Source organism: Dendronephthya gigantea, unplaced genomic scaffold (genome assembly GCF_004324835.1).
Source record: "Dendronephthya gigantea isolate DGI-Jeju-01 unplaced genomic scaffold, DenGig_1.0 000020F, whole genome shotgun sequence".
In the NCBI taxonomy this organism is placed as follows: domain Eukaryota; kingdom Metazoa; phylum Cnidaria; class Anthozoa; order Malacalcyonacea; family Nephtheidae; genus Dendronephthya; species Dendronephthya gigantea.
The window spans coordinates 75223-87780 of record NW_021163030.1 but is presented as its reverse complement, the minus strand read 5'-3'; the positions used below and the strand labels follow the sequence as shown (position 1 = coordinate 87780).

The 12558-nt window shown below is 34.7% G+C and overlaps 2 protein-coding genes across 2 annotated transcripts; both read left to right on the top strand.

Annotated features, from left to right (window-relative positions):
- Positions 1 to 194: 194 nt before the first annotated feature.
- Positions 195 to 11007, top strand: LOC114521500 (keratin-associated protein 4-9-like). The gene is made up of 4 exons (XM_028541969.1): positions 195 to 252; positions 2239 to 2306; positions 2638 to 3532; positions 10794 to 11007. The coding sequence occupies exons 3-4, from the start codon at positions 2643 to 2645 to the stop codon at positions 11005 to 11007; spliced, it is 1104 nt and encodes a 367-aa protein (XP_028397770.1). The 5' UTR covers positions 195 to 252; positions 2239 to 2306; positions 2638 to 2642.
- Positions 4797 to 7172, top strand: LOC114521385 (ER membrane protein complex subunit 7-like). The gene is made up of 4 exons (XM_028541814.1): positions 4797 to 4938; positions 5273 to 5592; positions 6586 to 6666; positions 6962 to 7172. Exons 1-4 carry the CDS (start codon positions 4803 to 4805, stop codon positions 7103 to 7105), a joined length of 681 nt encoding a protein of 226 aa, XP_028397615.1. The 5' UTR covers positions 4797 to 4802; the 3' UTR covers positions 7106 to 7172.
- Positions 11008 to 12558: the final 1551 nt, after the last annotated feature.

Sequence of the window (12558 nt, the reverse complement as noted above, 5' to 3'; positions counted from 1 at the left end):
AAAAAAAAATATATTATTTACCAGTTAGTCGGTCTGTATAGGGAAAATTTACCTTCGGTCTCAAAATCGTCCCTCGGGAAATATTTCCCTATACGGACCTCCAATCTGGTAAATAACATATTTTTATCCAACAGGAAACAAGGAATTTGAAAGTGGAAGTGCTGTTAAATTATTTTCATCAAAGATACATATGACATAGATATAGTAGGTCGAGGTCAACGGTGTTACATTTTGGTGAGAAGTCTAAGAAAGGTAAGTACAACTTCTATTTAAAATTCGTAATGGTTGTTTGTGCTGTCTTTAAAGTGTGTCCAATCGAACATAATAAGTCCTGAAATATTATTATAGCCTAATCTGATAGCAATTGCATAATTTATCGATAGTTCAACATGCATTTGTTAACTTGCATTTGGTTGCTACATAACTAATACGTATTGCTAATCCGGCCAAACTAGTACAAATGCACGTACCCTAACAGGTTTTATCTTGATTGAATCAAACAGTCGTAAATTTGGGAATATTTCAACGTAAGTATTTCAATGAATATTTTGGATTTTGGGATTGTTTGGACATTATTGTTTGTATCATTTGTGTAATTTGATACGCTTCTATAATTATATTGTTGCGTATGTTGTTATCATCTCATGCTTGAGCAGGTACTACACGATGCCGGAAGAATTTGAAAACGTTTATCCGTTAAAATATTTATCCGCGTCCACACGTAAACACAAAAACGATAAAGTTATTTGATCCTGCAATACACCTACATGTTTTCCACCCGCGTGTCACAGGTTGGATGTCGAATTCAAAGAAAAAATCTACCAAATCCAAAGTAAAAAACAAAAATGAGAACTTTGTTTGGACAGACAAGCCCGAACTCATAAATATTGTGGTTGAGTATCTATTAATGTCGGGTATAAGAAATTGTGTATAACCATACTCCGACATGTTTCTCGTAAAATACTTCCGCAAATGCTAAAAGAATTGGCGACGATTTTACTCACCATGAAAATAACCTAAATAAAACGTATTTGAGGCTAATATAGCAATATAAAATCGAGCATAAGACACCAGACTTCAAAGAAGCATTAATATGGAAACGATTTGATACGTGACGTCATCGTTTTCGAATTTATCCGGCAAAGCCGTCGTTTTCATATTCTTCCACTTCCACGTGTTGGCCTCTTATATAGACTATAGCCCCTTCTCTTTCTGCTTCCTAAGTTTTATTGGCTTTTCACGAATAGTATTCTTTCTAATCTTCTCACATCACAACTCACAAGATGTCAACTGTTTTCATCATGATTATGATCTAAAAATGTAATCCTTAAAGTTTACTTAACCCCCCTTCTAGATCTAATCTGACTATTGAGGCGATTCTTCATTACGTCCAATCTTTTCGTGCTCGTCACGGTCCGTCGCATGAGAATATTTTCAAACGAAACGAATGTAAGAAATGTCAGCTTTCCTGTATGTATTTCATCACTTTCATGTTCCCCGTATAAAACTTCATGTTTAAGCGACTGCATACACCCACAGCCGTTCAAGCATTAAATTTTATACGGCAAACATGAAACACATATAACGGCAAAAGCAAAGCTGAATTTACTGCTTAGTCTTTCCTAAATACATCAAATATAATCTATTGCTTTCTTACATTATTGCTGAACGAGTTAATAGTCTCTATTCACTATTGTGTTCATAAATGCGGACAGTAAACAATTAGTAGTTGTTACTTATTCATTCAGCCACAAAAAATTCACAAGGTCAAGTGTAAAACATTTTTTGTATAAACTACATAAAAAGACAGATTAGCGTTATCTCGACTGTATTTATGCCCGTCTTCCAGCAAGAGAATAAGTTGTGTTACAGTATATATGTAGCTCTACACTCCAATATACTATGCTATAATAACTGCACACCCAAAAACGCACAAGTTGTAACAAGTCTGCAAACAAGTTCTTACAAATTTTTCACAAGCTCGCAACAAGATATGTTCCCACGGGTTACTCCAACTGCCGTGTAAGATGCTACTTCAAGCGTTGACGCATAGTCGTGTCGTACTTAAAACATTCATCATTCATGCTCATTATATTGTAAAATATTCCACAGCAATAATTGTGTATACCTTATCTTACAAAAGTAACTAAATCTACCAACAAATTTAAGTTTTTTGGTGAGGTCTCGGGTGACGTAATACTTTCCCAACCGCGATACTGATGCCTGGTTTACATTTAGTCGTGACTGTCTTGAATATGGTCGTGAACATGTCAAGGAGGCTGGCGTGATTGAATATTTCTATTGAAGTATGTGCGCACAGTCAACAATCACCGATCAATTGAATACATCAGGTTTGATCAGCTTCATAGAAGATCTTGGCATTTGTTTTTTTTTATTATGGCGCACAGCCGCACACGATGCTGGAAGAATTTGAAAACGCAAAATTATTTCTCCGTTAAAATTTGTATCCGCGTCCAAACGCTTAAATTACTTGATCCCACAGTTCCACCCTGCGCACTTCATTTGTTCAGTCCTGTTTTTATCAACCGGGAAAAACTCTTATGATTTTACCAAAGTAGATACTAATTATGTTTTCACATAGTAAAACCATGTAATTGTAATTTTTAACCTTTTTAGGATTCATGCATTCGTTTCTTTTCTTGCTAACGGTGCTAATTTGTCTACCTGCATCGACTACCGCAGTGCTAGTGGCATGTAGTGGTTCAAACAGCACTTGTCAGGAAGCTTGTTTGAAACATGGATGTACAAAGTGGGATTGTAATGGGTCCTTATTAAATTTCTGTGAACAATCATGTTTCCAGAAACAATGTTCACATTTAACATGTGACAAAACGACGCACAGATGCAATCAGGAATGTGGTGGATGTAAAACTATGAATTGTTATTCATCGGAGTGCAACCAAAAATGTTTAACTGGATATTGTAATCATATTACATGTGATGCTGCAATAAATTGTCAACAATTGTGTGTGTTCTGCCGTAACCAGCGTTGCTATAACATTAAAGAATGCATTCAAACCTGCGTGGAGTCAGATTGCTCATTGAAATGCCTAAAGTCCGATGTATGTCTGCAAAACTGTCACGGAAATGGCTGTTCAGCAAATTGCCATAGTAATGAAAGCTGTCTTCAGACCTGCCATGACAAAGCAAACTGCACAAAACTCATATGTGAATCAGAATCTTGTCAACAAAATTGTAAGAATAGTTCTTATTGTGGTTTACTATCTTGCCATGGCAAAAATTGCAGGCAGGAGACATTCGTGGAAAAATCCGAACTGGTATGTACATCTTCTCGCTGCGAGGAGCAGATTTCTCATGCTTCAAACACAATATTATATTGTAATAGCGTCGACGGTTCATGTATACAAAAATGTTATGGCAGTGGATGTGTAATGACATGTGGACAGGACGTGAAAAAATGTCAACAATACTGTGGTGGTGGCAACTGTAACATGACCTGTGCATCTGGTGTTGGTACTTGTAGCATTGAGTGCCCTGGAGGTAACTGTACGTTCTCATGTGGCCCAAAAAAATGTGGTGTACCACATGAAACTTCCAACGTAAATGTAGAAGGTAACAATGAAACTAAGAGTAAGGCTTTAGATATCGATGATCGTCCAGAATGCAAAAATTCTGGTAATAAACTTTCACTTCTTTTTCTTATATTTCCCTTCCAAATTGCAGTTTTCATTTCATGAATTTTTTTCACCGTCTCTGTAGTTCATTGTATTCGTACGATGTATTTAAACTTATCCGTTGTTACACAATATGCACAATTGATATTTAATTCATTTCAGGGTATACTACAGATAACATAAAAAAGGGGTTGTTTGAAGTTTTTTGTTATTGATATTATTGGTGTTAATATAGATAATAGCAAAGTAAAACGCGCACTAAATTACAGCCTGACAGTGGTTGCCGTAATACCGTTGTAGTGTCTGATTGTATATATTAATTCAGCAATAATTGGGCCAATGACTATTAAATTGGTAACGAGGATTTTTATGCGTATGCGTGATGGACATGTACGTTTGTGAAATTTCTGCAAACAATTCGAACATAGAAAATTAATAGTGAAAAAGGACTTTTAGACTATTTAGACATAGAGACATAGGAATGATTTTAAAAAAAATGGGAATTTGTAAGAAATATTCTGGGATCGATTACTTTCAGTCATCATCTTAAAAAGCTTCAGGCTTAAAATTGTCTGCAATTTGGCTCCCTACAGTTTCTTGGAAATGCTCAAGGGATATTAAGCAGGTAAATGTTTGGTTTTAGGCAACATTACCAAACTAGAGCTAAAACCTATTCAGAACTTACCGCCTGGCACGTATTGCTGTTACAACATCCGCACTATAGATCACACACACAGAAATTATTTAACCTTTCTAAATGATGAAGAATCTTTAGTGTAAATTTTTACTTGAGAAATTGGCTCGGTTTTTCCTTTTGCGTCACAGTTATGGAAAGCGCGTCACTTTGAACATGAATATAATGGGTGGGGTCATTTCTTAGGAATACATTCGCCATTCGTTACGTAATTTAATTAATTTCTGATATTTCCATGCTAAAACGTTCGTTTCTCAGACAATTGTGAATTGGAATTTCAATAATTTTTATACTATTCGCGGGAAGAACAGACTCTATGCCAATAATCATTAATGCTCTATGCCAATGGCATGATTGGCATCGCATTTTTGATGCGTAACATTTCATTCGGCTTTACATGAAGTTCATCACGGTGTAGGAACGAAGGTTAATTAATAAAATAAAAAGATAAAATGAAGACGTATAGTATTATATTTATTTTCCTAAATATCTACATCAAATATTGTCTTGGCGAAGACGAAATAGAGGAATCAAATGCAAGACATTTTATTGAAGGGAAGGTGGTAATCCAGGGCGATAAACTACCAGGTATATATAAAATAGTTTTTATGTATGAATCATATTTCAATATACATGATAAATTTTAATATTAAATTCTAACCAAGTGAATGTTTTATAGTGCAGACGTTTTTATAGATTTTTTATCAATGTCTTTATTGTTTGCATAGTTAATCTAGTAGTACTTAGCTTTAATAGATTGGCTTTAATTTTTGGACGTTTTTCGAAATCTATAACTTTGGAGGTGCAAAATACAATAGTTAATGGTTTGTCATTTGCTCACCTGCCACGCCAGTAGGTTTTGGGGTTCATTAAAAAGATTAATTGATATAGAGTAGCTCAGAATGATTTTGTCATGCTTTAGAATGGACAAGTGAAACTCGAGTCCTTGTGAATGGTGGAGAATATGTGGGGTTTCTTAAAGGCGATGGCTCATTTATTATAAATGATGTTCCATCTGGATCATATATTGTTGAAGTGGCTTCTCCCAATCATTTATTTGAACCTATGCGTGTGGATATTAATGCTAAGCGTGGCAAGATAAGAGCAAGGAAAGTAAACTTTCTTCAAAATTCAGCTGTTGTTACACAACCATACCCTCTGAAATTCAAAACCAAAGAACCTGCCAATTTTTTTGAAAAACGTGAAGCATGGAAAATTAAGGATTTTCTTTTCAATCCTATGGTAAGAACACATTTTTCAATTGTATGCCTGGTTGTCACATAATTTAGCAAGGGCATAAGGTAGGACCAAAAGGTAAAACAATGAGCAACATAAGCACCAACATAAGCACAACAATAAACATAAGACTTCAAGCATAAACCAAAACTCAATTATTTTCCTTTTTTTGCACTTTTAAGCTGGAATGTTTTATCTGCTATGCATATCTTCCCCCCCCCCAGTTATTTTAAAGACCACTTTTGAGATTTTTATAAATTTGAAGAGAAAAAGGGGGGGGGGGTACAATGATTCTAATTTCCAACAGCCTTGTAAATAAAGAAATTTTTTAATCAATATTACTTTTGATCACATTAAGAATAACATTTGAATAACCTATTAGCATAGGAAAAGACTAGATAAGAATGAGTTGGATAGTCTTGTTGACACATTTTGATTAGCTAACAACAGAAAGTTGCCCTTGTGAAAACTGTTTGTTTATAACATTTAAACCCCCCCTAGAGGTCTCGTGCTTTTGGCATTTGCCTCGTACCCCCGAGTCTGAACAACCTGGCGACGCCACTGCCTTAGAATGAAACCTCCTAGGGCAAATTCTCTTCTGGGACCACAGATCATTTGTTCCCACTTGTAATTTTGAGAAGTTGTTGAATTTTGATAATTTTGAGCCTGGTTTACATACAACTAGGGCATGCCTGTCTCATTATCCTTTATATATTTTGATGCATAAATTCCTTTTAAAATTATCTGGTTTATCCTAGTGCTTAATAAAAATCCTTTCTTTGTTTCATGTACAGTATGAACTTCAACATGCCCGAGCATTGTAAGGATTTTTTTTCAAAGACCCTGTATTATGAGTAAGACTTGTGATGTTCTTGTCTCAGGGGGGGGGTGGGGGACTCAGAATATTTCTATATCATATATGCCCTCGACGGGGACCACAGCTCATGTATTTGCCCATGCTGTACTAGGATATTAGCTAAATTGTATACCATTCTGAAGGTTTTAATGATGGTTCTTCCATTGCTTTTGCTGCTTGTGTTACCGAAAATGATGGGACAAATGGATCCAGAAACACAAAAGGTAATACTCTTACTCATTTATTTAATTTGATCTAATACGCAATGCTGAATACCTTAAATGAGAACATACAGTACTACACCTCAGTCGACCGATCAAGATCGCGTTGTGCACCTGGTAGGCAGCTTTTATTCTTTCTTACCGGCTATCTTTCTTTTTGACAAGCAAATAAAAATGCTGTTAAGAAGTCATCTGGACTACAAATCATTTGTTCCTATCTTCTTTATTTAAAAAACTTCCTAAGATTTGAAACTCTGTTTTTTCTGTGGGTAATTTTACCTTCTTTTCATACCTCCAGGAAATGAATTCTATGAATATGTTTAACCAATCCCAAGAAATGCCCGAGTTCTCCGATATGCTCACGAACTGGTTTTCCTCGGGATCAAAGAAGAAACCTGTTAAAACTGTAGCTAAGAAAACTCCAACTGCTCGACGACGATAGAAATATAAAACTACTTGCAAGTTATTGTTACTTTCTCTAAACAGCAAATTTAAAGACTTTCAAGCTTAAAGGCTGTAGGGGGCTTTAATAACCTGACTTTTTCTTTCCTTCATGCTTTTTCCTATAAAATGTACTTAATATTGCACCAACACCTCACATTTGCGATATAGGGGTGGGAAAAATAGCGCACCACTCGGACCATCGGTAGAATTGTTTTTAGTTTAAAGTAGAAAATGGCAGAAAGAAAGCAAGGAAAATGAAACAGGGACACTGTTATCAGCTTTGTTTTCAATATTAGGAAATTATTAATCTTAAGGTATAAGTGCTTGGTCGGAATCTATCATGCCCATAATGCATGTTTATTAATGGCACGGCTCGGTTAAAAAGGGTATAGTTTAACTTTAATCCTTACTCAGCCTTTGGTTTGTTAGCTTGGGCACAGATAAAATTAGGTTTAGCAATTTTAGCTGTGGTGTGTCAATAAATTGAATGTAAACGGGCTATCATGTACCATGCCAATTTATAAAATTAAATTTATCACTGCACAATACAGCAAAAATAAGGTATAAATTAATGTATTTGACTATTTGTAACGTTTAAGAAATGCTCTTTAGGAATTGATTCTGCAACTTAAAGTTTACGTAATTGAATGATTATATGTTTATAATCATGTGCTGTATAAAAGTATGTGTATTATATGATCCCATTTTACCACCGAACAAAATGTGACGTTGCATTTCTTTTGTCATCGATTTCCTTCTGTCAACGGTACAAACGGGTCTTCATTAGGGCATGCGAAAAATATTTTAAAAAAGATTTTTGTGAAAAATATTCCTGGTGACTTGTTGTACGCCGATAATACAAGAACAATCTTTTTCTGGTCTCCGCTCAAATTTTGTCAAAGCTTGTGTAATTACATCAAGGCTTTGAAATCTGGTAATTTTTAACTTTTCTTGTAAGATTTTCTTACTCGTGTCTGAAGTCGTTCGTTGATTATCTTCTAGATTTGTGACGTAACTTTCCTGAGGTAATCAGCTTGAGATGTGCTTATTCTCAACCATTTTATTAAGTATAGGATTTCACGTGAACTTCAAATTCAACCATATTTTCCCTTGAAGTATAACCATATGAAGTTTTACCCAGGGAATGACCCACACAGCGTTACCTTGTCGAATTCGAAATGATTAAAGAATTAATCATTCTTGTTTAAAATACTTATCTCTTCCGATAAAGATTATCGAAGTATAGTTAGATTTAATTAGCTGAAAGACAAGGAATATCTGCAAACTTGAAACATAAATGATCATCGTTCACAGCAATTAAGCTCTTGAACATACTTGTTATAAGAGTTGGTCCTTTAAGATGAAGCTGTATTTTTATGTATTCTCTTTTTGTTAAACAAAGTTGAGGTAGTGCAATGCCACCATATATGTTTTTAACGCTCTTTTCTCTTTATCAATATCAAATGACCACTTCTGAATGGAATGCGATTGCAGGGTAAATCTAAAATATCGCTTTCATCAAGCTTCGCTGATGGATTTAGTAATGATCCTTCAAATATTGCAAAATACTGGATATTTTCCTTGAATACACCAAGTGTCTTGGCAACAGCTGTTAATAGGTCTTTAACTAGGATTTTGTGTTGGTAATGCTGAATATCGATTCTTCGTAGTTGTTCTGGAATTAATGTCCATACGCAAACATTGTGATGCTTGCTGGGTTTATACTTGCTTTCATTATTCATGTCTAATTGCAGACAAGAGATTTTATGATCCTATTGAGCACGAAATTCGTTGACGCCGAATATATATATTCTTATCTTCTCATCCTCGTATTAATGCCTTAGTGTTGCCCAGGCACTATATATGTATATAAATAAACATTGGGGGCACTATAAGATTCTGATAAAAAAAGATTTAAAAATAACATACCTGTGTTTATACACGATAATTGTGATGAAAAACAGCTTGCATGACATAAAAAAATACAATGTGGTTCCATATTTTAGCCTCGTTTTATACTAGGAATCCCCTAATATATAGGAATATATGGGCTGGCAGGTTTGGCGCCAGTATGTTGGAATATTGCAAACAGAACTATACAGGGTGTATCAGAAAAAACTAGAAGATTTTAAAATGTCCAAAAAACTATCATTTTATCAAAATATCACAAAAATATACTTACGTCTAAGTATTTTAGCATCTTCTGGCTTATCTAACAGTAAAAGCTATCAGAAAAATTAACCTAAAAAAGCGGGAAAACGGTTTGTAAAAGCCTCATTTTTAACCGCTTGCGCAAAGAAAATGAGAGGTTCAAAATCCAAGTTCATTTAAAGAGATGAAAGTTTGGACCCTTTTGTGCAAAGTATCAAAATTTCAGGAAATTTAATAAACATTAAGTCCGCCGTGGAACGTTTCAAAATTGGACTTTTTCCGTTTACTCCGCTCTCGCGTAACCTTTTTTCATGCAAGAATGATTACATGCATGAGTGATGGTTCGAATGACGTACTTAAACATAACTAACAATGAATACTCTTGTTTCATTGTTTTATTTAACAAAGAGTTTTGGTAATTACATCTGGAGAATGCAAAAGTAGGGCAGAAGTTTGCGTGCAAAGAAATGGAGGACATGTTGAGAACTAACAACAAATTTTGTAAACTCTGCTCTTGTTTGCAATTGTGTACTGTTTGACGTTTTTGTGTAGTTTATTTTTAACAATAGCATATTAGATACAGCATCAATGTAAGGAGGTATAACAATAGGATTGTAAGTAGCTACGTCATTCGAACCATCACTCATGCATGTAATCATTCTTGCATGAAAAAAGGTTACGCGAGAGCGGAGTAAACGGAAAAAAGTCCAATTTTGAAACGTTTCACGGCGGACTTAATGTTTATCAAATCTCCTGAAATTTTAATACATTGCACAAAAGAGTCCAAACTTTCATCTCTTTAAATGAACTTGGATTTTGAACCTCTCATTTTCTTTGCGCAAGCGGTTAAAAATGAGGCTTTTACAAACCGTTTTCCCGCTTTTTTAGGTTAATTTTTCTGATAGTTTTTACTGTTAGATAAGCCAGGAGATGCTAAAATACTTAGACGTAAATATATTTTTGAGATATTTTGATAAAATGATAGTTTTCTGGACATTTTAAAATCTTCTAGTTTTTTCTGATACACCCTGTATAAGCCAGGGTTTAAAAAACAGCTGCGAATAAAGTCGCTATTGCACTATGCACTTTTCTTTGCAAATTGCAATGCAATTATAATTTTGAGGGAAATAGTGGCGTAGAAAGCATCCAGAAATTAGGGGGGGGCCAGCTTCCTGGGGTACTTTTGGTTAATGAAAATCCGGGCAGCTAAAAATATGTACAGGGACGGTTGATTGCCAAAACTGCGAGGACAGCACTATAATAGTGTGGTTTATATTTATGCTCTACAAAAAGATTTAGGCAAATATAAGTGGGCATATAAGTGGGCAATATGTAGGAAACATATGCTCACACAGATCGTAAAAAAATGTTCGTATTTGACAACTTTAGATGCTTCAAGAGTAGAATTGCATTGCAAGTTGCAAGAAAAGTGCATAGTGTACCGCCTTTAGCCACCGAATTAGTATCACACGAAGTATACCTTTATTATACCAAATTTGTGTATAGACTAAGCCAAGGCAAGGGGTTGCGATAAGCCAATATACGTCTAGTACCGCGTCGGTGTTGTTGAAATGCACAATCATAACGATGTTAACATTCTTCGTTGAACGAATATGGAGACTGAAACTGAAAACTTATATGACTATAATGACAGCAAAAAAAATGGCTGACAGCCTGCTAAATAATTTGCATCATATGGTACTCTGGAGTACATTCACGTGCTCTTATCTTTATTTCTTTCCAAACTGATTATTTTGCTCTTGGTGGCAGGCATTGTTTTCCAAGTAAAGATATAGAATCGTCGTTAGAGCCTATAGGTACAAGCTAGCTAGGGAGGTGAGGGAGATCTTAAGTAGAAATTCCCCGATTTTTCATTTGGGTCGCACGCACTAATTTCCTGGCACGGCGTATTTTCAAAATGTTGTCATATAAGCATAGATCATTGAATTCAGAACCAACCCGATCTACATTGAATTCTGGCTACCTGAATTGTATAGTATACACTTTAATACTATCAAGAAAACTGCGTGCATGTTGTGTCCGTGCTGAATGACGATCTTTTTGAACTCGCTATCACCACATTAAAATGTTCAAAAGCGGGTGAAATAAATTTACATTAGTCAAAGTACTGAGAAAAAGGGTTAAACAATAGCTTAGACGACTTAGACGAGGTTTGAAAATATATATAATATAAAATGTGTATTGTCAAAATAGTATTTTTTTAAATTGTACATAGTCAATCTGTAAAACACGTGAGTAAATTTTACAATGCCTTGGGATTATATGAAGTTATGAACATGGAGGAATTCTGTTTTGGACTAATCAGCAACTTTGTTTTGCTTTTTAGTAATGCAATCGGAATGCATAAATTGTCACTAACCGGCTTTTGGTAAAAAGGTACATTTTTACAATTTTAGATGACTGATTGTTTAAAAATCCAAGCTTTGTCTACTGAAAAAGGAAAACAAATTTGCTGATTGGTTTAAAACGAAATTCCTCCCTTGTTACTGATCTAGGTGACCTATATAACATGAGATTTGCCTTTTGATTTGTTTTTTAAGATGATGTCAAAGTAATCGTTCTAGTTTACTTGCAGATCTCAGTCATATGACATATAAACAAATCTTACCAGACGTCAACTTTGGCACATTTCTTGATTTGTAATGCAATCAACTCCGCTTTATCTCATTTAAATCTACACATATACCCACATTTCGTAACCTTGCTTCACGAAAACAACTGCAGTTAGCCATCTTTTTCCCATCTCATTAACTCTTGTGATAAACATGAAACAAGCCGACGTAGAGTTAATCCAATTTCGATTAATATTTAATTTTGCCCATGCTGCAAAGTTAACCAAATAATATATTGAGATTTTTTATTCATCTTTAAAAAGTACCACGCTGGGTACGACTGACTTAACTGATCAGAAAGTCTGGAATTCTTAAGTCAAAAAAAATAAAAAGCTGTGTTACTCCAGTGGCAGTGCATTAATTGGCAATGCTGTACATACATGAGACAAATTTCTTACCCTATAATGGCTATATGCATACTGACTATATTGTACTTTCAAATATTCCGGGATCTTTTACAATATGTAGGTGGATAATTATATTCAGTTTAGAGAGGTAGAAACCGAATTTATTGGTCGGAATTATATTCATTTTGCATTTGAATGAACACGAATATAATTTATCTGAAATTAAGATATCCTTGAAACAAACGACCTCTTAAAAAAAGAAAGTCTGAAAATAAAAAAAAAGGTTATACATTAAAATTAACAGGCATGCAGAATACAGT

Excerpts from the sequence above, each read along its gene's own strand:
- LOC114521500 (XM_028541969.1), top strand. The coding sequence starts at position 2,643 with ATGCATTCGTTTCTTTTCTTGCTAACGGTGCTAATTTGTCTACCTGCA. Across the intron at positions 3,533-10,793 it reads TGCCCTGGAGGTAACTGTAC|CCAATATACGTCTAGTACCG; the intron begins GTTCTCATGTGG and ends GGTTGCGATAAG.
- LOC114521385 (XM_028541814.1), top strand. The coding sequence starts at position 4,803 with ATGAAGACGTATAGTATTATATTTATTTTCCTAAATATCTACATCAAA. Across the intron at positions 4,939-5,272 it reads CCAGGGCGATAAACTACCAG|AATGGACAAGTGAAACTCGA; the intron begins GTATATATAAAA and ends GTCATGCTTTAG. Across the intron at positions 5,593-6,585 it reads ATTTTCTTTTCAATCCTATG|GTTTTAATGATGGTTCTTCC; the intron begins GTAAGAACACAT and ends ACCATTCTGAAG.